This window comes from Lepidochelys olivacea (assembly GCF_965140295.1).
Source record: "Lepidochelys olivacea isolate rLepOli2 genome assembly, chromosome: 10".
In the NCBI taxonomy this organism is placed as follows: Eukaryota; Metazoa; Chordata; order Testudines; family Cheloniidae; genus Lepidochelys; species Lepidochelys olivacea.
In genome coordinates, this window is record NC_140420.1 from 69,077,655 (window position 1) to 69,104,088 (window position 26,434).

The 26,434-nt window shown below is 41.0% G+C and overlaps 1 protein-coding gene across 1 annotated transcript in view; it reads right to left on the minus strand.

Annotated features, from left to right (window-relative positions):
- The window catches only part of CEMIP (cell migration inducing hyaluronidase 1), a 143,511-nt gene that overhangs the window by 43,694 nt on the left and 73,383 nt on the right, over nt 1-26,434 (minus strand). Inside the window, exons 2-11 of the mRNA XM_084640936.1 lie at nt 24,063-24,165; nt 20,833-20,985; nt 20,004-20,142; nt 17,666-17,902; nt 16,108-16,287; nt 10,383-10,453; nt 9,176-9,271; nt 8,411-8,532; nt 5,928-6,069; nt 4,664-4,855 (exon numbers count right to left, since the gene is read on the minus strand). Coding sequence (XP_084497062.1) covers nt 4,664-4,855; nt 5,928-6,069; nt 8,411-8,532; nt 9,176-9,271; nt 10,383-10,453; nt 16,108-16,287; nt 17,666-17,902; nt 20,004-20,142; nt 20,833-20,985; nt 24,063-24,120 — 1,390 coding nt within the window. The 5' untranslated portion in view covers nt 24,121-24,165. The remainder of the gene's footprint in view (nt 1-4,663; nt 4,856-5,927; nt 6,070-8,410; nt 8,533-9,175; nt 9,272-10,382; nt 10,454-16,107; nt 16,288-17,665; nt 17,903-20,003; nt 20,143-20,832; nt 20,986-24,062; nt 24,166-26,434) is intronic.

Here is a 26,434-nt window from a genome sequence, read left to right on the forward strand (position 1 = left end):
TTTTTTTTTTTTTTTACACTTTCATAACAGACGTGGCAAGCCCAGAGGTGCCAAGCCTAGAGACACTGGGGCTCAGCTGTGGCAAGCCCTCGCACCAATCAAGCGCTGTGTGAGGTGGTGCAGAGAATTCGCTCTCTCAGGTTCTGGATTGGATGGTTCTTCCTCAACCTGTTCAGGGTCTAATTGATCATCATATTCGGCGTTGGGGAGGAATTTTCCCCCTAGTCAGATTGGCAGTGACCTTGCATTTTTTCCCCCCATCCTCTGCAATGTGGGGCCTGGATCATCTGGGAATCTCTCACTTAATCAGTTCCCTGACATTGCAGGGGCCTCTGGCACTGGTGCACCTCAGAGCCTTCTATTCCCTGCCAGTGGCACACAATAATTTAGTCTCCTGAGGGTTGTAATAAATTGGATTAATTTCCATTGTTGGGTTAAGTGTGCAGGTGCTCATCTCATTGCCTGTAATTGTTCATTAGTACTTTCTGCTCTAGCTAATAAATCTGACAGGGTAGTTCTTCCTATAAATATTAGGTTTTTTCCCCTGCACTTGTCCATGACCCAATATGCCTCCCTCTTGAGGGCAGCCTGCGTTTTTCTAATTCCCCTTGACACTTGCACCTGGCATTGGGAGTGTGCGGTGGAAAAGATAGAGTTTTGATTGAGAAATATTAAAGAATTTCTCCCTCTCCCCCATTTCTAAAAATCAAACCTTTCCCACCCTTTTTGAAATGCTGCGTTAACATTTATTTAGGGTGTTTTATTTACACATGCTGCCAGACAATGGCCAGGACTAGAGGAAGAAGCATTAAAAGAAGGCTGGAAAGGGCCTTTTTTGTGATGTTTCCTGCCTGACCCAAAGCAGACCATGCCAGAAATCCTACAAGAAACATGGTCTCCTGAGGTTTCCAAGCTAAACGGTGCACATCTGTAGAAGGTATGGAGAGTTTAAAATCAGCACCTAAACTTTTGGGTGCATATAATAAACCTGGACATCAACTCTCCATTGCCCTGCACTTTGTGCAGTCGTTCACAGGGCAAAGCTAGTACTAAGTGCTACCAAAACAAGAAAGGTAGCATTTTACACTCTTTGCCATGGTATAAATATTTGCAGTGGAGAATCCAGCTCAACACCTTTTGAGGAGATGGCTGAATCTGGCATATTTTAGAAGACAAGAGATCAAGAATTTTCCTACTAGCTTAGTGTAGAAGAGATCAATAAGCCAACTCACATGGAGGAGCTGGAATGGAGAAATTGTCCCCACATCTGTTCTTAGCTAAGTTCCTAATTCTAAAGCTTTTCTCACATATTTTAGCATTGCCAGGTAGCAAACTCAGTAACGCTCCACAATTATTCAGTCTCAGCAGCTGTACCAGTTGGATTCCAGATGTGTGTGTGATGCAGTTGTAATCACAGATTTACTAATGGGTGGGATAATTTGAATTATTAGGCCAACCACAAGTAGGGTATTTTTTTAAAATCATGCTTTATCAAGTACAGTATATGCACAAAAGGTTGTTTCATTATGTATATCCCATCCATGGTTAAACTTATCAGCATAGTTAGTAACTTCATATACAGCCACAAAAAGATACAGATAAGACTGGTTTCCTGGGGAAAACCACAAGAAATACTTGATCTTTCATCCTATCCTACTGTAATAACACAACCCTTCCTTCCTCCTTCTCTCCCTCCTCCGATTTGCACCGTGTTCCCCCAGTTTTGCAGAGTCCAGAGATAAAACATCAAACAGTTTTAATCAATGCCCTCACAGAAAATAATCTAGACATAAAAATGACAAGTGAAGACAGTTAAAGGAGGAGGGAGGGGGAAGGAGTTCCATTTCAATAAATGACCATTTTACTGGGACTGGTGACCTCTGAGTTTGAGCCTCATGGAAGTAACAACTTTGAAATCAATACAACTACTCACCTGAGTAAGTAAGCGTTTGCAAGAATGGTTCCTTAGGTGCCTGCTTTAGCTATTTTGGCTGGAATTTTCAAAGGACCATAAGAGTTAGCCAACTCCCATTGGACTTCAATAGGATTTGGGTGCCTACCTAATTCCCTTAGGCTCTTTTAAAAATCTCAGCCTTAGTGCTCTAATATTCATCTTTTTACTGCTACTTAAGCCACTTCTAGTCAGTAAAGCAAGTGTGATTTCTCAGCAGGAAGTGTCAAATAGTCTATAAGTTGGCTAACTAGTTTAAATTATCTGGCAAAATATCCAAAGCTGTATCTGTTAAAACATTAGAACATTGATGATAATTAGACTTTTGCTCTGCCAAATGGATGTTCCACAAAAATCCTTACAGCATGAGGATTTTTTTTTTTGCCATATTGTTAAATGGACACTTGAGTAGTTTAGTCCTGTTTAGTTTATGTTTAGTTAAAAAAAGAAGAGAAAAATGAAACAACCCCAACAAACCAAACTGGTTAAAGAGGACAAAACCTATTATCAGTAAAACTATTTTTATAATCGTTTGTTATTTCCAATGGGCAGATTTTTGGAGCTCTCAACTTGATTGTATACAGGACACTCCCTTGACCTACTTGTCTTCTTGTGAGGATGGAGGAGATTTCAATCTTTCACATTATTCCCTTCAACTAGACTGAACTATGTCAGTCATGCAGGATTCTTCCATTTTATTTTTAGTGTGTGGGATTTTGCTACAAGAAAGTTGGATGCAGTTATTATTGGGTCAAATTGTGCCCTGACTTATATAACCAGTGAAATCCCATTGACGTCAATGGAGTTGCAGGGATGTAAGGGGGTGGGGGGGGCGGACTTTGGCCCCAGTGTGTGTCATCTGTGGTAATAAAAAGGGATGTCCAAATTCTCCTAACAACTAATTGGAAACATAGAGCACAAATACTTTAAGTATTTCCACTTAGATCTCTACTTGAAATCACATGGCTTCTTTTTTTCCTGTCTGTTCACTTTCCTAATATTAAACTCAATGGAAATGGTTGTAGAAGATGAATCTAAATTATAAAAATTTTAGAGATCCAGGAAGATACAAGGAGAGTCTTAGAAATGTAGTAATCTATGGTCTTCATTTTTATTGACTATTTTCCAAGATTGTTCTCACAATGTACATTTGTACCATTGATGCAGTTTTTCCAATAGCTCAAGTGTTTCACGAGAATAATATTCGGTTGGTAGCTGTGTTCTCTGGGAGAGTGCTTGTCATCTTAAGTCATAAGACTATGATGAATTCAAAGTCAGAATAATATTTTTTTTGGCTTAACCAGTATCCCTCTTTTTCCTGGTTGAACAATGAATGACTAGAGTCCTTCCAAAAAACCAGTGCAGGAGGAAACACTTGTATCCTTCAGAAAGGGCTGCATCAAAGATAATGGTGCATGAAGTAGTTAATGTTGCAGAGCTAAGCAAACTGTCTGGTGCACTGATTGTTCTAAGTTGGAATATGTTTTCTCAAAATGAAGTTACATTAAGTGTATGTTAAAAATCTCTCCTCAGATTAATCTGACTCACCATTCTTATCTCTTATTTAAACGCTGGCAGTTCATTGGCAATGTAACATGTCTGAATTACCACCATAAGCAATCAGCTACGGTGCATATTTTATATGAATTTTTGTTGTTGTAAAGGACAGTACTGGAAAGTCCTCCACCTACTGACAGAATGGGTAGCTAATGCACTATTTCTCCATACTGCCCATCAATGTACCAAAAGCAAGTTCTGGAAGGAAAAAAGAAGGACCTCACAGATTCAGGGGAAGATTTAAAAGCCATTTGTGGTTTTGGAAAAATCTCTCCCTGACATCTTTGCCTCTCTACTGAAATGGACAATAAAGGGGTCGCTTTGTGGTGGCTGTATTTTTTTAACTGGATTTAGAACAAAGACCATTGAAGAACAATTAGACAGCAATGATTTTTCACCGCCTGCAGCCTGTTCTAGATTTGAGCTAGTCCTCCTGAAGAGAGAAAAAACCAACAAAACTTTGTATCTTATTATCGCTACACCCATCTTCCTATTTCATCTGTCTCAGATCAATTCACTCAGCATTCTACAGCAACTCTGGTTTACTCAAGCATTGTGGTTTGAGATTCTATGGCTGGTCATGTGACTGTAGGGATCTATAGTTAACACATCTCCACTGTGGCATGTGCTCTATATATAGATACTAAAAACAGATGGTTTTAACAGAGTAGTATTTCATAAATGTGATGCTGTGTTTCTGCCTAAATATATCTGCATGGCATAAATAACCAGCTCTACAATAATACAGAACCCTAAAAATCTCATGACCTGCTCCTCTTCTCCTTTTGATAAGAAAGGACTTCATCCTATGCTTTTCAGAAGGTGATCCTCTTGTAGAGTATGTGCATCCCTCAAATCCTACAAACTCAGGCCTGCCCTGCAAAGTGCTTGGGAGATAAGATCAAGAGCAGGATGCTAGGGAAGAAAGATGGAAAATCCACAGATAAACCAGAAGGCACTATCATCACTTACAGATGTCAGGTGATTTTCAGATAGCAAAAGGTACAGATTTCACAATAGCATCAACAAACTGAAGGCCAAATTCAGCTCTCATTCACATCTCTGCAACACCTTTGATTTAAATGGAGCTGCTTGGGTATGAAGGAGAGAAGAATGTGCCCATAGTAACATGTGAATGACAAGATAAATCCTCACCTGATACTTTGACCTCATTAGGCCCACAGGCTCTGCATGGCAAGACTTGGAATTCTTCCGCCTGGTACATGGAATAATCCGTACTGGCAACAACAAGTCTATCTCCAGCCTTCCATGATCGTGCATCATCTGCCAGCTTCAAGATTGTGCTGTTCACATTGGTATCAATGGTTACAGTAAGCTTTGGTCTCACTAGGAAGCAAAAAAGGGGATGGCAGAGAATTCAGCTCACTGAACCTTAAATTGTCCGCTAACTTTTCTGGGCATTTTTGTTACCAACAAAATTTAGCAGTTTACTGATCCAACACATATGATACAGCTATCCCAAGTATGGTCTTGGTTGGGTTTGATTTGTGAAATCAAAAACAAACAAAAAAGGCCTATTCATTAGTTATTGGCAAGTGTATTTTCACTAGCCATTTAACTAAATTTAAATGTAGCCCTTAGTGGCTCCAACTTACCACTCACTTAGCTCCAGGAGTTAGTGTTGCTCTGCACTGTTATTTACAGTAGCAATAAACCTCCCAAAAGTGGTCTTTAACATAATGACTGTTTTTCCCCCAACGAAGATAACTGCATTCCATCTTTATCTCCCTACTAAATGATTGTTAAAGAATCACATGTAATGACCAGTATGAGGGCAGGTTGCTAAATGAATAATTGTAAAAGAAAAAATTACTTTGAAAAACATGTTGCTTCCCAACAGCATTAGCAGGAAACAGTCTCCTCGCTTGCTGAAGGAATAATCCTGCCCCATCTTGAAATGCTTTAGAAAGCATGGAGATTGTTACAGGTCTTGCCAAGTATCTGTACAGTATTACTGGGTTTTGGTGACACCATCACATCATTCCACTTAGTGCTCAAGAATCTCTCTTGAGATACTCTACTGAAGACTTGTCTGGGCTCACCCCAATATCCTAGCCAAACCTCAGCTTGAGGAACTACACTGGACCAAATTCAGTTCTACAGTAAGTAGAGGTTACTCCCATTGACATTAGTAGGAGGTGCTCCACCAGGTCTGGTTTGGCCCATCCTGTCTACCTGTGGCTAAGTGCTCAGAGAGGGGAACTCAGGGGACCAAAGAATGCAACACAGAAAGCAAAGAATGCAACACAGAAATCAAAGGGTTTCCCAAGCGAATTATTGTGTTTGGTATCAGATTTCTGCTTCCTATAAAATAGCCAGCTCAGGAGGAGGAAAATTCAAAATGGGATTTCTGCTCTGAATGACATGGCAGATGGACATTAAAAAGTGAGTCACATACCAGGTTTGCCACACAGGAACCGCACTCGGTAATTTTGGCAGCCTTCGTCTGTCTGATCCTTACCATGGCACATAAACCTATAATCGTGTCCGCTTTTGTAGAAAACCTCAGTTGTTAAATTGGCTCCAGAAAGTGTAGCTGCCTAGGATGAGAATAGAAATGCACATGGGGTGGGCATTAAAACATGAATGGCGTTCACACCCTCTTACTCTCTCTGTGCATGGAATGAGGGTGATCACTTAGCATTAAGATGATGCACAATGATCATGTAATAAAACAGGATGAATGATCATGGGTAGAATCCATTTATACATTCTAGTTGGTTCATGCACAATAGCTTTTTATATGCAGACCACATGGATTTATCACTAAGTGAATCGTGTCACTCCCACATCTATATTAGGACTCAGAGTTGTTGTTTTTTTGGAAACAGTACTCTGAGCTTTGCTAACCCCGCCTTGTTTCCCTTGATTTTAGATCTCACTAGTTTGAGGTCAGATTCAAACTCTGAATGCAGATGGATGGGCCCAAACAAACTCATGGCTTTCAAGCATCTTAACTTTGCTCATTTCATTACCTGGGGCCTGATTGTGTCTGTTCCTTGCAGGAGAAATTGGTGGGAGTTTTCTCTCTCTCCCTTGCAAGGGCCCAGGATAGTTGCTATCTCTATACTCAGGGATCATGAGGAATCCTCCCCCATTCACTCTGAGGTCACAAATTGCCCCAAGGGGGCAAGAGGAGATGGGCCTCTGCTCTCCCACATGCAAACCAGCCTGTGGAGCTGGCTGGGCATGCTGGAAGGGGATCAAGTTACACCACCCCAAGGGTGGATTCAACATGTCCAGCATGCATTCCTCCTGGGGCAGTGCAGTCCATCCCATCCCCCTCGCAAGACTGGGATTCAGTACCACAGTCTAGACCTCAGGTTTGCAACCCTTCTTGCCACTGCATAAAAATGCTATGCATTGCATAGGACCAGCCAAATAACCTTCATTTAAAAAAGGCACTAGGCTCTTAAAGGAGTCACCATCTAAATTAGGGGTCTGATCCTGCAACTCCTACTCACTCATAGGCACGCTCACTGCAATCAATGGGAAATGTGCCCCTGGCTACAAAATTTCTTGTTCTATTTTGATTCTTCTTGTGCTTAGCATCGTTGGGGCAGGGTAGTTTGATTCTTCGATATCCTCAGTTGGCGTGAACTGATGAAGTCAATGGGCTACATGGATTTACATCAGCCGAGGATTTAGACGCTCATGATTTATAACTTTTCAGTAACAGAAAAATATTGCGTTTCTTGTTTCACTTTTAATACATATGAACATGAACAAAAGCAACTATTAGTTAAATTAGTATCTGGTCTAGTGGCTCTTGTGTTCTGAACTGAAATCCCTCTTCCAACGCATGAACAAAAGCTGAAACGCATGTGGAGTCAGTTTTACCATTGACCTGGCAAGTAATTATGGAACAGTTTTTCCCCCCCTCATTGTTCACTATGAGATTAAATTGAAGACTCAGTCCTGGAAGCCCTTGTTCATACAGGCAATCCTCATTGCATGAGTAGTTCAATTAAATTTAATGCAACTATTCTTGTGAGCAAGGGCTACCCAGGTGAGTAAGAGTTTGCTGGATCCATTCCTAGATGCCTTAATGCTCAAGTCAACCCTGTAAAAACCCCACAGTACCAATCATTTTATGGTCTTCTGTTAAGCAGCACTTGAGCTGCAGAATTTTATCCACTGGACATTTAAGTATGCAGCAGGAATTTGCCAATAAAAGCAATTTTTCCTTCACACATTAAGTAGCTTTTGCAGTCATAACAAGGTGTATGTTTTCCCCTCAACATGTGCATTCGAGGATTTGATTACATGTTTCACACTGAATGGAATTCAGACTTCTACAAAAGAAAAAACAATGGACTTGAAAAAAATGACTGCAAGCCCAAAGACATTTTCCCCCATAACCTAATGCAATCTGTGGTTTTAATGTTATGGTCACATTTTGTGCTTAATTTTTCAGACAGCTTCCATTCTAAGGCCCTTTTAGACCCTTGGAACATTTACATCCCTCTCTTTCCCCCCAACCCCCTCTTAATCTTCCTATAGGAAACTACATATTTTGTGGACAGCATAAATGGTCCAATTCTACAAACCTTCCTCACACCAGTAGTCCTATTGACTGACCTGGGACTGGTTGTGTGAATAAGGATTGCAAGATCAGACTCAGAATGAGGAATATAGTTTCTCGGTCTTATAAGCCTCCCATTAGTGTTAAACATTTGCCAGCATTGTGGCCAGTCTATATGCAAGAGCATGAAGAGACGTCTAGAAACTAAATGCATTCACAGCTCACAACACTGTCACCAAGAAGGCCTAAGGTCTACTAGAACCTTCTTGACTTTGATGCTGCAGTTGGTTGCTTACTATACTGCTATTGCACATCAGGCAAGCTAATCTATAGGGAAAATGGGGAGTTTGTCCTACCTGGATAGCAAGGGGATGACTACAGATTTTGCCTGGGTTTGCTGCTCTGAGGTCAGAAAGTTTCTCCGTGTCTTTGGATCTTGCCTTTTTGGGCTTCTCAAACCACTCTGTCCATTCTATATCTGGAGACAAACAGGAAAGGCCATTTTATAGAAAGCCATGCTTAATGCAGCAAAAATGCACCTACCAGAATTTAGTCTCAAATACCATTAACAAATTTCTTCAATAACTGCCTAGTTCCTCGTTCTCCTTGCCAGTCTGGCAGCTGCTTTACTGATGCTATGAAGTGTAGCAAGGCAAGGGAGCATGGAGTTATTTAAAAACTACATGGTTTGAGTATGTAGCATGAGCATTTCTAACAGCTATGGAACTTGAATTGTGCCCTTCTCCCTCGAGCCCTCTGTATGTATTCAAGTCAGCTTGCAATCAGCTGCTGTTTGTTACAATGAATGAAACACCATTCTGACAAGCGGTGACCACATAATCAAAAGAAAAGGAGGACACATGTTGGTTTGATCTTAACACGTGGACGGTCACATTCAATGCAAAAAAGAAAGGATTCAAATTAGAGAGAGTCTTATAGGGCTTGGAAATAGAGAGGCTGCTTATGTTCTTGTTTGGATTAAAAGGCAACCTTAACAGATATCAGACCGTCTTTTTCTAAACAAAGGAATGGTGATTGGTGTGATAAAAAGGAATATTTCAAAAAGCGATCAGCACGGTTTAAGCTCTGTCACTCTGCTAGCACACAAACAGAGGTCTCACCTTGAACCCACTCACTGGTTGAAGACACATTAAAATGCTCTCCATTCTCAGCCTGGAATAGTTTGAATACTTTGGCCACAGCTGATCCTTTGTGTCCTGTAAAACAATTAATAACAATTTCATGGCTCGCAAGTGACAGAAGCTAAGACTTAATAGGCAATGGAGCAAGCCTGTGGTTGTGTCTCTTGGGAGACCAGAGCAGATTCAGTAATTGCCTGCAAAATGTCTAGCAAAATTGTTCTGTCTGCTCTTGGAATGATTTTTCAGACTCTTTCCTTCTGCTCAGACTTTGCCTTTGTAGAGGAGGAATTCTCAAAAAAAAGTGAATTAAGGAAATCATGGTTTTTGTTTTATTTTGCATTTTTTGTTTGCTAGTTTACATTGTGACAAACCAGGTCATTATCTTTATTTAGACAATATTGTACTATGGTATTCCACAGCAAATAGCCTCAAAAACTAGTATAGGTTGAAAGGTTTTGACTATCATGGTACAATATCATGTCTTAGATTTTCATCTCATGTTAATGGAGATAAATCAGGTGTCAGAGTAGCAGCCGTGTTCGTCTATCTGCAAAAAGAAAAGGAGGACTTGTGGCACCTTAGAGACTAACCCATTTATTTGAGCGTAAGCTTTCGTGAGCTATAGCTCACTTCATCGGATGCATTCAGCGGAAAATACAGTGGGGAGACTTATATACACAGAGAACATGAAACAATAGGTGTTACCATACAGACTGTAAGGAGAGTGATCAGGTAAGGTGAGCTATTACCAGCAGGAGAGCGGGGGCTGGGGGGGGGAACCTTTTGTAGTGATTTAGATGGAGATAAATCAGTGGAACTATGTCAAAAAGGTGGATAGATAATTTGGCTTCAATGGAGCTATACTGGTATATACTAGCTGAGAATCTGGTCCTGTATGTCTGTGTACGAGTGGCCTGTGTCAGATCCCATCCAGCTGCATCACAGCATGGGGATAATGTAAGGGGGCAAGACTCCTGTTCACAGCTTCAATGTAGTGTAGTGTCAGACAGTACAAACGTCAAGGAACAAGTTTATCCCTTATGTAATTACACAGACTTCCATGGAATTATACCAGGGAGGAACTTGCCCAGGCAATTCCAAGCAAGTATTTGTTTCATTTAGGGGACTGGACTAGATGACCTCCTGAGGTCTCTTCCAACCCTGATAGTCTAGGATTCTGCATTACCTAGATATTCCATGTGGTCTTCAACCGAAGAGGAAGGGTTTCCTTTTACTGTAATAAAGCTCCAAGGATGCCTGAGAAATCAAAATGAGAAATGATCATATTATTTCATCTGGCACTTGTATGCATCATTTGTTTTCTCCTCCCTGGTGCACCATCTTCAAAACAGACAGATTTATGAGACACTGCAGTTTGTTTTACACTGACAATATCTTAACACTTTCTATTTCTTTGCTAAATATGCAACAAGAGAAATGAGGTTCAAAAGACAAATATCTCATTGAAATAATTAATCATAGCGTTGTATAAATGTCACCAGTGGACTTCACTTTTTATGGACTATCTAAAGAGGCTTTTGTGTGGTAGCAAAATGGGACACTGGCAATGTCTCTGGGTGGCTGCAAAGGCTCCCCCCTCCCCCCACAAAAGAACTTTAAAACAGCTAAATTTGGTTAAGCAAATTGAATGTGTGCTGAAATGTTGTAGGTCAGGTTTCAGCCTGTAGTGAGCTGTGGGGATTTATAAAGGACTCTGTTTTATTGATTTTCTGGCAAAAACTGCTATCAAAGGTGCATAGATATGCTACGAGAATATATTTTCTTCACTTCAAAACTGATCAGGAATGGGGGTTTATGAGCCACGATCACTGGTTCAGCTCCAGCCCCAGGTCAGCAATAAGTGGAGTTTGTTACTATCTGATGGTCACAGGTGGAATCCGTCCGTATCTACTAGAGAGTTATCAGCAAGGCTAGAAACACTAGCATGTGAACTGAACTGGTCTGGGGAATAGAATAAATTGCCCTCTCACCTTTGGAGATGGACCCTCAAGAGAATGGCACTAATGGGTCAGAGCAGGGAGTTTTGTCTTACTGCTGCCTGTGATTTAGTGTTATGTGACTAAATAGACATCAGCCATGAATGTTATTAATCACATGCATCACAACAGAACAACAAGGGCATTGTGGGACTCTCTCTATAGTTGAGAGGCCCCAACATTTAGCAAATAAAAACCCATTTAGAGAAATCCTCTGTCTCTTGGCAAAACTTCCACTGATTTCAGTAAAGTCAGGACTTTATGCTAGGAGTCCAAGCCAGTACCTCACACATTGCATTTGATGGTAACTGGAATGTAGGTGTCTTTAAAACCAGCCCTCAGGCTTCTATGGAAAATATATATGGACGCTAAGAGCCAATTATCAAAAACACACTAGGTATTACCAGCCATCTCACCTTTATTAGGGCTCAATCCTGTTCCCATTGAAGTCACTGACTAAATTCCCCTGAACTTCAGCAGGAGCAGACTCTTAGTAGGCATAGTCCCATGGTGAGAATAGGGGTGACATATACACCCTGTTAATCTAAAGAAAATGGCTTCTCACAAATCAAGGCAGCTCCAGCTGCTCATCAGTGGCCTGACCACAGGACAGACCCTGGGGAAGCTGCAAAGCTGCCAGCACAACTGCCTGAGGCATCTGCCAGGGAGCCAGATGCTCCTGCTGGAAACTTTCCTGCACATAGAGTGCCAAAGGCATTGGAGTGCTGTGATCTCCATCCAAAAGAGAAAGAGGGATGGGATGGTGGAAGAAATGACACTTGATCACTCAGCAGGCAGGACGGACTCCCCTCCCCACTTCCTTTTTTTTTTTTTTTTGGTTAAAAATAAAAATAAAAACAAATGACAAAAATATGATTAAAAAATAAACAAGGCCAAGAGCATTCAAAAATATATTTCAGAACAGTTCAGTTTGTTCTTAAACTAATATTTGCACCCATTTCATTCTTTCCAGTATTTGGTTCCCCGCGTTCGTTTATGGTTAACAGCATGGTTAAGCCAGTTCATCCTAATGCATGTGGCCACACGTAACATGTCCTCATGGTGTGAAATGTGAGGACTGAATTTCACTCTTTTACACCTGTATGAGCCCAGAGTAGCACCTCCGATGCCAGTGTGAGGTTCTGATCAGAACAACTGTCAGCAGCTAGTGCTGAAAGACTGTCTTGATTGATTGATATTTTGTTTTTTTAAAAAGCTCAGTATTTAAAGGGCACATTCATTTCTCATTGAGACAAGGAAGGGGAAGCTCTTCTATTCATTCTGACTTTTCTGGATTCAGCAAATGGGCAACGGGAACAGACATTGTGAGCCAGATGCTCAGCTGGTGTAAGTCATCATTCCTTTGACTTTAATGGAGCAATGCTGATTTATGGCAGCTCAGGACCTGGTTTAGCGTGACAGAAGTGGGAGACAGATGGTTTCTTGCTATCTATCAATATCCCTGTGTAGCCCGCAGTACAAGAAAATTACCCAGGCAGTGATGGAGTAACCTGACTCATTTGGCACTTTCAAAAATGTGAAACAAATATATCTGACCCAAAAATTACTAGCTGGGGTTGCACCAGTTATTGTCTCAGCAACAGTCGCAAGCTGTCATCAGCAATGGACATGGTGCTGTGCAGATCTGGCACACAGGTGTTTGATTTAGTATTGTCAGCCCGTCATCAAGCCAACAGATGTTTTAGGGTGATCAGAAAGAGAGAGCAAATCAATCCACTGCCCATTGTCTGACTCCTCTTCTGCAGTGTAGTTTAGAGGGTGGATATATAATCTAGCAAATTGCCCAGAGTAATTTTTACAAAGCTACAGTTCTTTATAATGTCCAGAACGAGCAGGGACTTTTTAACCTTTGACAGGCCCTTACTTTAGCAGTACTAAAAATGTGCTTAAGTGTACAGTGCACTGAAAATCACTAACTCTAATACAGAGTAAAAACCCAACACAAGGCAGCGTGGCATTCAGACTTCCTTGATGATTATGTAGCTGTTGATATGCAGTATCCAGGCAGAGGTTCAAAAAGGACAACAAAAACAACATCCAGTCCCTTTCCCTCACTATCGACTGCACTGCAGAGGAGAAAAGGGTCAGATAGGATGATCTTGGTTATTATCGGATTCTGGTACAAATATATATTTGCAGTTGAGTTTCTGCTCAGAGTAGAGATGGGTCCAAGCTGTAGAATTCAGAACCAAATGAGGGTGTTCCAGTTCAGGCTGGTGTAGAGAAAAGAGCCAGTCACGCAGATTGGGATCTGGTTCTGAATAAAGCGTCAAGTTAACTCATTCCCTTCCTCCCCCTTTGGCCTCTTTGGCCTGCAAAAAAACCCTTTCACTCCCCACTCACACCTTTAACCCTTCCCACAATCCACTACATATACTAACTGCTTACGCAGGTGTTTTCCGGGGGTGGGGGTGGGGTGGGGAGGCCATTATATTGTAACAAAGGCATCCCCAGGCTTCAGGGTGTTTGTGGGTAATTTGTTATTTGTGGACCAAACCTTGCAATCCTTAACTCAGACAAAAAACTCAGAACAGTGGCCTCAGTAAATAATGACTTCAATTGGAATTTTGCCTGAGTAAGGATTTCAGGCTTTGCTAGTTTATAATTTGGAACAGAGAATCTTTGCTAGTTTGTTATCCTGATCTATTTTTAAAATAACATTTTCAAAAAAGTGCCTAAGTTAGGTGTTTAACTCCCATTGAAAAAGTGTGAGGTTTTTAAAGATGTAGACAGGTGCCTAGTGGGTTTTGTCTACCTCTTTAGACACCCAATACTTTTATAAATCTGACCCCAAGTGACACAGGAGACCAAAAAAAGTCATTGGGGACTTCAGAGGTGATGTTTTCAAAAGTGGCGGACGCACCTAACTAGTACACAGGGATGTGAGTATTTTTACAAACCTGTATGTTACACAGTGGTGGTCACTGTGTAACATACATAAAAGGGCCAACATTTGCCAAAAATTATTACATCATAATACCCAAGATGTCACCTTCATTTCCGGTCAAGAAGAAGAGGTGCATTCTCCCCACACACACTCCAGATTTTTGCACTTGCTCAAAATTACATATGTAAATGGAACTGCGGGGGGACTGTGGCCAGACAACTTTTAGTGGTTCTATACTAAATCAGTAAGGCTGCTGCCTGAGTGGGCCGGAGCAGCACTCTGGCTGTGAGGTCACACCACCACTGAAATTTGACCTGGCTGCTCCTCTATACAGACAGAACTGTGGCCAGGCCAAATTTCAGTGAGTGGCATTGCAGGCGGGTGCACAGGGTCACAACGCCACTCAAATTTGGCTTGGCCACCCCCTTATCCAGATGGAAGGGCATCCATGCCAACTGATGTTGCAATGTGGTGCACGGGGAGTCTGTTCCTGTGGGGTGGAGTGCAGGGGAGCCTGCTGAGAACTTGACTCCTGGCAGCACTGACTCATGCAATGTGTGGGTAAGAGGGGGAGACTCCCCAGCCAAGGGAAATCCAGGGTCCCTGTGCAGGGGACAAGTGGGCACTGGAATGAGTTCCAGCCAGTGGGGCAGGGGGCTGGAGTGGGGAAAGGAGAAGTTGCCCTCTTACCCAAGAAATATCTGGGTTGGCACCACTGTTTCCTCTTCTAAAATATAGAAGAATGCTGCAGTAGCTCAAGTAGCAGCATGGCAAGTGTTAACTTTTTGATGGCAACTGCTAGTTCATGGCAGAGCTGAGTCATAACACGATGAATCAGATTCTCTAGGCATTCCCATTGTAAGTCCCTATTGTAAAGGAGCTGGAAACGAACATTAAAATGCCAGTGTTGGATAAAAATACTAGAAGCAGTTTCACAAAAGTATGAAAAAAAAATCTTTTCTCCCTGTTGCAGGACTGGAAAAAAGATGTAGGATTTTCAAAGTCTCTTTCTGTGTCTCAAAACTAGAATTACAGAACCAGAAATCTGGCAGGCCATTGGGCCATCACATGGACTCTGGGTATCTGGGAGGAAATACGGGGGTTTTTGTTTGTTCAGTTTGTCCTGTTTTTGCCGATGAGGTTATTTCATTCGGAATTCTCAACCCAGAGCATCCAAGTCCCTATAACAGATAAGGGACTCTCACGGCTAAGTTTCCTTATATACCACACTGAACATGTTCTCCATCTGCAGGTTCCTAATTGTCGCACACATGCTCACAACGATTGGCCTTTGGCTCCGTTTTTGAAGGATTTTTAAAAAATGGTCCACATTGACCCTTCCGGACTGGACATAGACCATGACCTATTGGGTAACAGGCACTTTTTTAAAAAGTGCCTAAATGCAGAGCAGCATGATAAACTAGGACTCCAACTGGGCAAATACGGATTTAGAGAATATGCATTGTGTGTGCCAACATATACTGTATAGTGGCCAAAGGAGTTTTACAGTCTACAGAGTAAATATAATGCATACTAAATTATGTGCTGCAGAAATCCCAAATATACATTTGCTTAGATAAAAAAAAAATATTTTCCAGAATGTCTATGTATTTAGCCAGGGCTATATGGCTGTTACATATCGTTCTCTTGGGTAAACAAACTTCAGGGCTAGTGTATCTACAGTATACTGGATATATTTTATACATACATCTTAAATCCCTAGGGTATGGCATGGAAACAAACAAGAATGGATAACTTATGGGGTTATCATGGAAAAATACATGCCTTTTAACGTGAATCATGTGTTACTCCTCAATCTCCTAATAAAAATGCCCAATATAGACACTGAATGCATCTTAGGCTATTTAATTAACTGCTAAAAGTTCGCACAGAAAAAAGGAAAACTTTTCACAGCGTGAAAGAATGCTGTGCCTTTGAGGGAGTGGAATTATCTGGGTACATGAAAAGCATAATAAGGGCTCTGTGCTGGCAGAACAGGCACATACCTAAACCCAAGATGGAGGAAATGCTTGCTGCCCAGTTTGGTCATTGCTTTCCTGGCCGAGTCATCCAAGTTTCTAGACCCTTCATCATTCACCGCTACTGACAGGATCATGCCATTGTCAATTGCTCTCAAATACTGGGCAAGACGGGCACTTTCCCCTTTCAGTTTGTAGGTATCGAACCTAAACGGAAAGAAAAGAAGCATTTACACCAGGGAGCAGCACACTACAGGTATTCTATAGGAGATCTACAGGTTTGTATTGCTAAAGATATCATCCCTTGCAAAAGTGCTACTTAATAGTATAGTGAAATGGAATGATGATTATACTGGTTTGGTTTAAAAGAATACATTATGGTTTTCCATAAAACTAATTCAGAGAATTGCTTAAGATCTAGATAATGAAACAGCAAAACTAACAATAATGGTCTCGTTTGAGAAATAGTGGCAGGTGAAAAAAGTAAGAAAATAGGTAAGTATGTAGGAAGAGAGAATAAAGATTTTTTCTTCCTTACGGATATAATTTCTAGGATGGTGTTTTGTTTTTGTTGGGTGCTTTTTGTTTGCTCGATTGTTTTTTATCCTAATTAAACAAACAAAGCGTGCCACTCTGAGTAATACATTATTTATTGTGCAGTCATTTCCTTTTGTGACACTGTATTAGAAATAAGATGCACGCCTGCATTTAAAAAAAAAAACTAGCTCTCAGACAAAACCCCCGACAATCAGCAGTTCTTCATAAACATTTTTAAAGCTTCAAGTACTTAAAACTGTTAATTGTCTTAATTTGTGGTAACATTTTCGTAGAGAAGGGACCCAGTTTGATTGAAGTGAACACAATGAAAAATGCATCACTTATTTTTGGTGTAAGACTACAGTGCTGCTTCAGTTGGAATTCAGCCAACAACTCTGCATCCCCTTTGAAGTCAAAGAGAGGTTTGTCTGAGGCAATTCTTCAGGACCTGGTTTGGATACTAGTTGGCTTAGATTGTAAACTTGCTAGGTTCCAATCCATCTTTTTGTTCTGTGTTTTACAGCTCTCAGCACAATAGGGTCCTGGTTCACGAACTACCACAAAAAGAAATAAACAATGATTTTATATGTAATAAATCTAGTACTTGCTAATGACCCATAAGAAAGGAAGTTTCTGGGTAAACTGCTGAGGGCTTTGGAGCTGTGCTCTGGCTCCATTCCAGCTCCAGGCAAAAACCTGCAGCTCCACTGTTCCAGAGCTGCTCTGCGCTCTAGCTCTGGGCTCCGCTCCAAAGCCCTGGGTATAACTGTCTTTGAACCACATTAAAGGCCCGATCCTGCAAGGTGCTGAGCACCATCTACTCTTGCTGACTTTGCAGGGAGTTGAAGTCAATCATCATCTTGAAGGATTGGGCCCTACTTTGGTTATGGAGCCTATGGAATTGAGAAGAGCTATAGTGAGGCATACAATGAGACCTACATAAATATGTCACTGGAAATTGCCTTTGCCAGTCTTGGATCTGATGGTGATGCTGCTTTCAAGGTAATGTCAAAAGTTCCCAGGTACTGATGGCTCTAAACTGACTCACCGATCTGAATGGATGACTGCCCCTGTCTTTGGGTCAATAACATGGACAATGACACCTCGATGGCCCCAGCTTCTCTCAAAGTAGTAGCCACCTTCTTCCATTCCACCAGGGTGAAGAGTCTTGTTTAAAAAAGTCCAGGACAACTTTTTCTCACCATGGATCTCAAGGGTTCCACCTCGACTGACCCCAATATATTTTTGGCCAAACTCAGCATCTGGCTGGATGTCTTCATCTGCTCTGTAGGGTAAAAAATACACACATATATGAATCAGAATATTTTACCATCAAGAAGCCTCCCACCAAGTGCTGGTACTGCCCAACAGGAGAGGAAGCAACATGGTTTAGAATGTATTTCTTTCAAGAGATCCTAAGGAATGCAAAATGCTGGGACTCTATAGAAAATAAATTCTTTGTCTGAAATACCACTAACAACAGGGGTCAGAGACAATTTAGGACAGACATGGCAGCTGACTCATCATCACTACTTTGTTGTTCTTTTAGATTACTATCTACATTCCACTACTACATTTGGAGGCTTGTCGACACACAAAAGTTGTACTGGTAGGAAAGCAGTACAACACACCTCTTGTGGATACAGTTATATTGGTATAAATGGGCTTACACAAGGATAGCTTTTCCCATATGGGAAGGGGAATATGCTATGCTGGTATAGCTGCATGCATACTAGAGGTTGTAACCGTAGAACTTTTTTTTTAAAAAACGCAAACCACATCCCTAGCTGAAGTAGTTACATCAGTACAAAAGTGGTGTATCAACCAGGCCTGAGTGAATAGAAAGTAATATTGACCAACTTGAAACGTTAGAGCACTTTGCACAAAAGTGAAGAGTACTTCTTTGACCGAGTTACCTCTTGTGACACTATGCCCCATATTCTTCATCGAGATATTATATGACATGAATATGGCATAACTAAGATATGTTGTATGCGAGATGGATCATGTGAGGTATCATTGGAAAGGTTATGATGTACTGACTATGATTATCCTATTTGTATGCATGTATCATTTCTGTATCTGAAATTAAGAATATTGCCTATGTAACAACTACAACTGTGTTTACACCTGGGGAACGCCCACCAGACAGTAGGCAATCAGCCTGGATGTGCCATTAGGGAGAACAATAGGACTCTGAAGATCTCCCACCTTCCTGAGAAGCTTCCTGGGATGCTGCTTTGACACTGCAGGGTCATGTGATCATGTCACCTGGTACTGGACCCCATCTTGACCCACTAGTATTTTTCCACTAATAGTGGTGGGGACCTAACGGGGAAAACCAAAGGATTCCCACCATATGTGAGTCCCATTTAAGGTAGGGAAGTGAGTTAATCTAGGTTGGTTCTTCAGTAAAGACCTGCCTAAAAGAACTGCTGGAAAACTCCTAAAACTGATCTGGGGAAGAAAGGACTGGACTCAGGCTAGAAGGTGTCAGGCCTGTGAAAGGAATATCTGGAGTTCTAAACTGCAAGCAAGATCAGTCTGTCTGTAAGAAACTCTGCAACCTGCTTAAAACATTTAGGGTGAGAAATTACTACTTGAAGCGAGTTTCTTTAGTGTATTGAGCTTAGTTTGCGTGTTTGCTTTATTTGCTCAGTAATCTGCTTTGATCGGTTTGCTATGCCTTATAATCGCTTAAAATCTATCCTTTGTAGTTAATAAATTTGTTTTTGGTTTCTATAAACCAGTTTGTGCAATTCATAACTGGGGGCAAAAAGCTGTGCAGATCTTCCTCCACACTGAGGGACGGAGACACTTTCACGAGCTTAAACTGTACAGTTTTCTGTGCAGCACAAGACAATACAAATTTGGGTTTACACTCCAGAGTGGGTGTGCACTTGAGTGCTGGGCAATTCCTGAGCTACATCAGGGTGTCTGTCTGTGTCTCTGCGTCTCTCCCTCCCTTCTCCCCCCGTCCCATTTAGGCATGAACATTTTCAGACCAAGGTAACTGCAAGAAAATAATGGAAATGTGGGGCCTTTTTCCTGGGACTTTAAAATATTTGAAAGAATGGATAGGCTACAAAAATCTCTTGAGCAAGACAGCTAATGAGATCAATTGATTGTGAAATATGTGGCAGTTTTGTGATGTGTCAAACAGGACTCAAAACCAGGTCCCAAAGTTTCTCTTTTGTTTTGTAAAGTTAATCATCTCAATAGGCTAAGAAGCCTCCCACAAAGCATTGTTTGCATGGGTGATTTATGTTTAATGTCAGTGAAATTTTAATTGCGATTATTATTTTGTATCTCTGCATTGTGAAATGGAACATGTAATATAGAGATCTAGCACTAAATTAGGGGATTCATGTTCTTTAGGTACATACCGCCCGTATAAGATGACCACCACGTTACTTTGGTATGGACATAGCTCACTGCCAATATGTAGTTCTCCTCCATTTTCAATCAATATATGTCGAGTTCGCAAAACTATAGGCTGTGTATTGTCCTTAATTACCAGCTTTCCTAAGGAAAAAATAATGGTATGAAGTTTTAAAACACAGCAAGTCATCAGAGTTAGTGGTGCGACTGTGCAAAAAGCAGGGCCAGCTTTCCCAGTTACATGAGAGAGAAATGCCAAACATATTCCCCAAAACTGCTTTAGGGCCAGATCCTAAAGTATTTATTTGGCTTTTACTCAGGCAAACTCACTGAAGTCAGTGGAGTTTTGCATGGAGAAGGACTGAATAGGAGACTGCATGAGGATTTATGAGTTAATGCTCAATAAAAGCGGTTAATGCTAGCAGTCATCAGCAACAAAATAGGATACTGTCCTTCCAGACAAAGAGTAAACACATATCTGACTTGTCCTGAGATCCTAAGACTAGCGTTGCTTCATTAGGACATTATCTGTACAGCAAATTACTAGGATAGGGTTTACAAAGGAAACTGCAGGACTAGAACTACTAAGCAAGTTGATGTACTTTTGTCAATTCTCCAGAGAGGACAAACAAGCTACTCTTAGTTGCCCAGAGTGGATATCATCCCTACCACCACCCACCCTGGTATGAAACTGAACTGGCATTATCCAATATTTGCTCTAACTCAGAGCACCCTGCAGGAAGCTGTCCCTGTACCAATATGTGCTGATCTAAGTAGACCTAATGGAGAGTCCTCATCCCCTGCCTTGGGTCTCAGGCTGGCAGAAGGATTTACCTCCATCTGTAATGTGGATAGAGTGGACGGTTGCAGAGGAAGAGAGAAGGAGCTTCCTCCCTTTGCAGATTTCAATGTGTTGATCTTCATCGTGACCAGCATTCCAGGGTTCCAGCTCAGGATCCTGATCAGGACATGCTGAGGCTGCTTCTGCTGATAGAGATGAAGGGAGATAAAATTATCTTGGCTTCACTCAAGAAAGAAAATGCCACATCTATGCCCTTGACACTGTCATGCTCGATAAGTTACATTCGAAGAGGATGCCTCTTCCCTGAAATGCAAAGATGTTCCACCTTGATTGGGCTGTATTTGGGTCATGATAAAGGGAAAATGAACGATATCTTTGGGAACATGCTATGCTGGACTCAAAGCACAAAAAACACCTTACTACCCTGCACAGCAAAACATCACTGGTCCCACCGCATCAAGACAGTGGTAGAGAAAAGGGGAGGATTTTGCCCTTAATGTTACAGCTCTGCCTGTCAATGTCCAGCTATAATGTGGGCAGTCTGTCACGAGCTGCACAAAGGTGTCTGCTCTAGGGAGCAAATGAAAAAGGAGAAAAGACCCAACCTGAACAGTCACCTAAACACAAGCTAATGCCAAAACAGTACCTGTGAGTTCTGGTAAACTTAAAGGGGAAAAAAGCCATACATTTCTACAGTCTTTGCTCCTCAGCTGGGACGGGAAGCATGAGTGGTTTAAATACCATAACAAGATAGTTCTCAGGGAGATTCAAGTCTGGCCAAAGCCAGGAAGAGCTAGAAATCTCATGAGAGAATGGTTGGCTTCATTATATCTTTCAGAAAAAAAGAGAAGGATCCACCCACTCAAGAGTTGCACATCATTGGTCTCCACACACATACCTCTCAACTGTGCTCATGTACCAAATCCAAGGGCATCTCATCTTACAAGATAAAATATTTCTCTGCTTTAATCTTACCCAACACATTAGCCCCACATCTACTCTAGTTCAACAAGAGAGGGGTGTGTGTGAGAATATTTCATGACTGTTACAAACTTCCTAATTAAAGAAGATTGAGGACAACGGGGAGTTTGAACAATGAACCCTTTCCCATCAATGGGAGTTGCAGGTTCTCATCAGCTCTTGGTACTTTGCCCAGTGCGATTCACATGTTGTTCTTTCCCTTTTAAAAAAAAAATGCAACTCTGTTGGGGTAATAGGTCAATCTGCAAGACCACAGAATATCTAGGACAATGGGTATGGGGTGAAATCCTAGTCCCACTGAAGTCAATGGCAAATCTCAAGGGGTTCAGGACTTCTTGCAAGGCATCTAGACCAATGAGAAGGTCTTTGTTTTTGTAATGGATACAAATACATTCCAACTGATGGACAAAGCAGCCAGTGTGGATCAGTTTTAAGACTCTCTCACTGTCAAGATGTTTTAGTGCTGACATCAAGAAATATTGTCACAATTAGGGAGCTATATATTCTGTATTCTTTTGCCACTAGAAAACCAGAAGGACAATTAGAATTTTGTAACATCCTGAACAAAATCTGTCCATCTGCATTCAGTTTCCTGTTAGATTCCAAATCAACTCCAACTCTTAATTAAAACAATAGAAGTAGATCAGCCATTGGTTTGGTGTCTCTTAAGGACATCCTCTATTGAGATTCCAAAGGGCCAGTTACCCAGGGTAGCAAGTGACATTTCATGTGTGCAACATGTGTCCTGGATCTACAGGAGTTCTTTGACTTGATCACTGCATTTCTATGTAAAGAATGCCAATAATTGTTGAGCAGTGATTCAAATACTGAAAAATATCCAGGGCTCAAATCAGTTATGTGCACCAGTTTCAAACTGGAGTGATATCAATGGTATTCCTCCTGATTTACACTGGAGAAGAAAAGATCAGAATCAGGCTCCCGATCTCTACTGGCAGACATGTAGAATCAATAAGAGTAGACTGAAAAAGATAAATAATTCAGGTGGTAAATGGAACTTGCATTGTAACCAGATGCCTGAAAACAACACTAATTTGAATAGACAACAGTCAAAAGAAATGATCAAGGATTCTACGAAGGACAAGAATTGGAAGTGTGCTCACATCAAGATTATAAAAATCAGTCACAGACACTGACATTTGAGTCAAATTTAAAAGGTATAAACTTCCAAACAGGCTAAGTTGGATGGGTAGAAGTCAGCTCATTATTATTTGTTTATCGTGGGTGTTTTTCCAACATTCAAGAAAAGACGACAGACCTGAGGAATTCATAGTCTAACGACAGGCAGAGAAGTAGACAGAAGTTAGGGGGAGGGGATTTACTCTTATGACTTGGATTTAAATTAGCAAAAGCCAGGATCATTCAGAGTTAAAGGTCCAAGCTCCTTTCTTAACCCATTCATTCCAGGAGCAGTGCAGAAACTCTACAGTCCAATCCTAGTTTGTGTTCTCCAGCAAGACATCCATTGTCAGCCACAGAAGGACTGAAACAGCTAAAGAGTTAACTGGCTCTCTAGTACCCATTTACTGCATCACAGATGAAATTTCAGACTTATCTATGAATCTCCTGGTCTTTTTGCACTCAGCTAATTCTGCAGAGTGCCCTGAAGGGGAGCTGGCATCTAAGTTTTCTTTTGTGCCTAAAATTCCCTAAGCACAGCAATGACAGTGTACCTCATGTTGTTGCTTAATGATAGCTTTGGGGGTTAAATTGGGGGGTGGGGGGGACTAAAAAAAGTCAAACAAATCCACCATACATAGAATAGAGAGAAAAGTACAGTGAGGAGAGAAGTAGCTTGGAGAGGCTGAACATAATGCATGAAATGCTTTTGCTTTTACCAGCAAGACCCAGAGAAGGACTGAGGAAGCATCATGGGACAGGATGGCTTTTTAGCTCTCCCCATAATTTCTGGTGTTCTATCTGTGAGGGCAGAGCTAGGACAATGCAATAAAAGGCTCAAAGCACGTCTCAGAACAACAGCTCTTGGGCTATTTTATAAACTTGTCTTATTCAGCTTCTTCACTTCACATAGCATTTTCAACTGCTTAGTAGTTTCCCCCTTTGCCTTTAACAAAGCTGCTCTAAATTAGGGAGGCTGGGGAACTTGGGAAATGGATTCTGTTATGTATTTCCGCACATTGCTCGTGCTAGAAGCTCCCTGCAGACACTGGATTAAGGGCTGAAAAGACACCTGACCTACAGCTGCACTTTCCCGAGTTACAAATACTGTTATTTATATACTGTCTGTTGGGTGGAAACTTACCTGTGCGTACAAGAGAGATCACAAATAGAAGAGAAAAAAAACTGATGACCAGGTCCATCCTGGGAAGGGAGGCTGCTTTCGATATTCTTAGTTCTGTGGAGACCTGTGACAAAGAACGCCACGGCAGGAATTAGATCGTTGTCAACTCAAGTATATTTTATGCAAAAAGTTACACATGACACAGAGAAAGGGTTACATCCAGTTTTCTGACTAAGCAGGCCTTCACTTTTAACCCTTCCTGACTTGTTAGAGAAGAAAAGAACACACACACCCCCAACCCCACCCCCACCCCCCCAACATATTCCCCTTTGTTAGGTTTAATATTCAGATATTCAAACATGTACACAGAAGGAAATCACAACATGGGACAGGAAACTTCTTAGGAATGCAGTATAAAACACATATGGTATCAGGACAGTGGATGACCGCATACTCACATGTGCAAACAAAAAAACAAAAAAACAAAAAGCCAACCCTCTCCTCCCTCCCAAATAAAAACACTTAGGATCAAATTCAGAGTGGCCTCAACGTGAGTACCCCAAACTGTATGCCTGTGTTCTGGGTGTGAACTTTTGGCAATCATGTTCTGTGCATCCCAAAATTCTGACCTGTGCTCAGTTGCTGTTTTGAATCTGCACCTTCTGGACTTTTGGGTGCTCAGTCACTCCAAATTGCAGTTCTGGGAGCAAAGCTAAAGGCTGCTTTTAGAGATTTCTCCCCTGAAGACCTAGCTTCAGTGTCATGAAATTTAGATTTGGAGTGGGCTGGAGCGCTGTCCTTAAGTAATCCCACTGTGTCTAGGATTACTGTGATTACAGCCCATATGCGAACGGGTCTGATTATGCAACTCTGCTTCATGGTGGTGAGAGTTCATGGATATGAATATTCCCCTGGAGGTCAAGGGTTATGTACTTCTGTGTATACGAATGTAAAATGTTCACTCGTGTGTATTTGTAAATTTGTTTAAAATTCGTATTATTTATCCAGTACAGTATTTGGAGTTACATTTCATTATGCAATTCTGTAGTGATGGACTTTTAAAGAAACTTGTTTTTAATCCATATGGCCATATAATGGTTATAACATAATACGGAGTCAGCATATGATGAGACAGATTGTTATATCCATAGGGTCTTCTACATGTCAACACACACCAGTTTAGGCTCCTCTTTGTATTTACAGATGTTTGCTTTTAAAGTCACTGATAGCTGTGAGAGCATCTTGAGGGCAGTCTCTTCAAACACAATGTTTGGTTGCAAATAAGACCATTAGGTTCTTTTCCAAATTAAATAAACCTCCCTATGCAGACACAAGGAACCTGTTCATATTGCAAAGTAATGGAGTGTCAAATGTTTGTTTAGAAAAATTGCATTGGTTTGGAGTTAAACAGGTAAAAGCAATAAAAGAAAAAAACTCCGGGGAGCTCCAATTTCTTACCTAAGAAAACTTCAATTATTGTATTTATCCTCTTATAATTAAAAAACCCAAGATTTAGTCTGGAACAAATTCCACAGCAGAAATAAATACAGGAGGTGTCCGCGCCGTGCATGTAAATGGTACAATTTTAATTAAAACTATTTACCCAAAATGTATTGCCATGAAATTTAGGGCATTTTATTAAAAAGTAGCATTACAACCAAATTTGTCAAGAAACATCAACAGAAAATACGTTTGCTTGTACAGTTGTAGAGCACAGTGGCATTAGGATTGCTGGTCACATGGCTCATGCCCACTGCGTGAAAGCAACATTCTATCCATGTGACAATACAGACAGCATGCCACATGATACTCAGTGCTAAAAAGGATATTGCAGGATAGTAGAGAAAAAGCAATATACATAGTAATAGTAAACCTTCCTCCATGCCCCCCCCCAAAAAATAAATGCCATTTTCATCAAAATCAAAATGCTTTGAAGAACATGCCAACTTTGACAAAATTTTGTTAAAAAGATTAGATGAAGCATTTCAATAATGTTGAAACATCCTGTTTAGGTATTTTCAGTATCAAACACACACTTTGATTTCTCATTTCAAAATGACTTTTCCAAACGAAATAGTGTTTTTATATAAAAACAGTTTGAAGAAAGTTAAATAGTCAGAATTAAAGTGCAATGTTTCCGTTTTATCAAAACGATGCCCCAGGTGTCTAAAAAACCATGACATTTTTCAGAATTTCATTTTTCTGGAAATTAAAAAAAATTCACTCTGTTTTGGAACTGGTGAAATTTCAAAATCATGGAATTTGCTGCAAAATGGGAAATCTATTGTCTGCCTAGCTCTACTCAGTAATGGCTTAATCTCTGAATGATGTACATTTTCAGCGAGTAGTAACCATTCAAGGATTGGGGTCAGAACTAAGCAGCACGTGTCTGA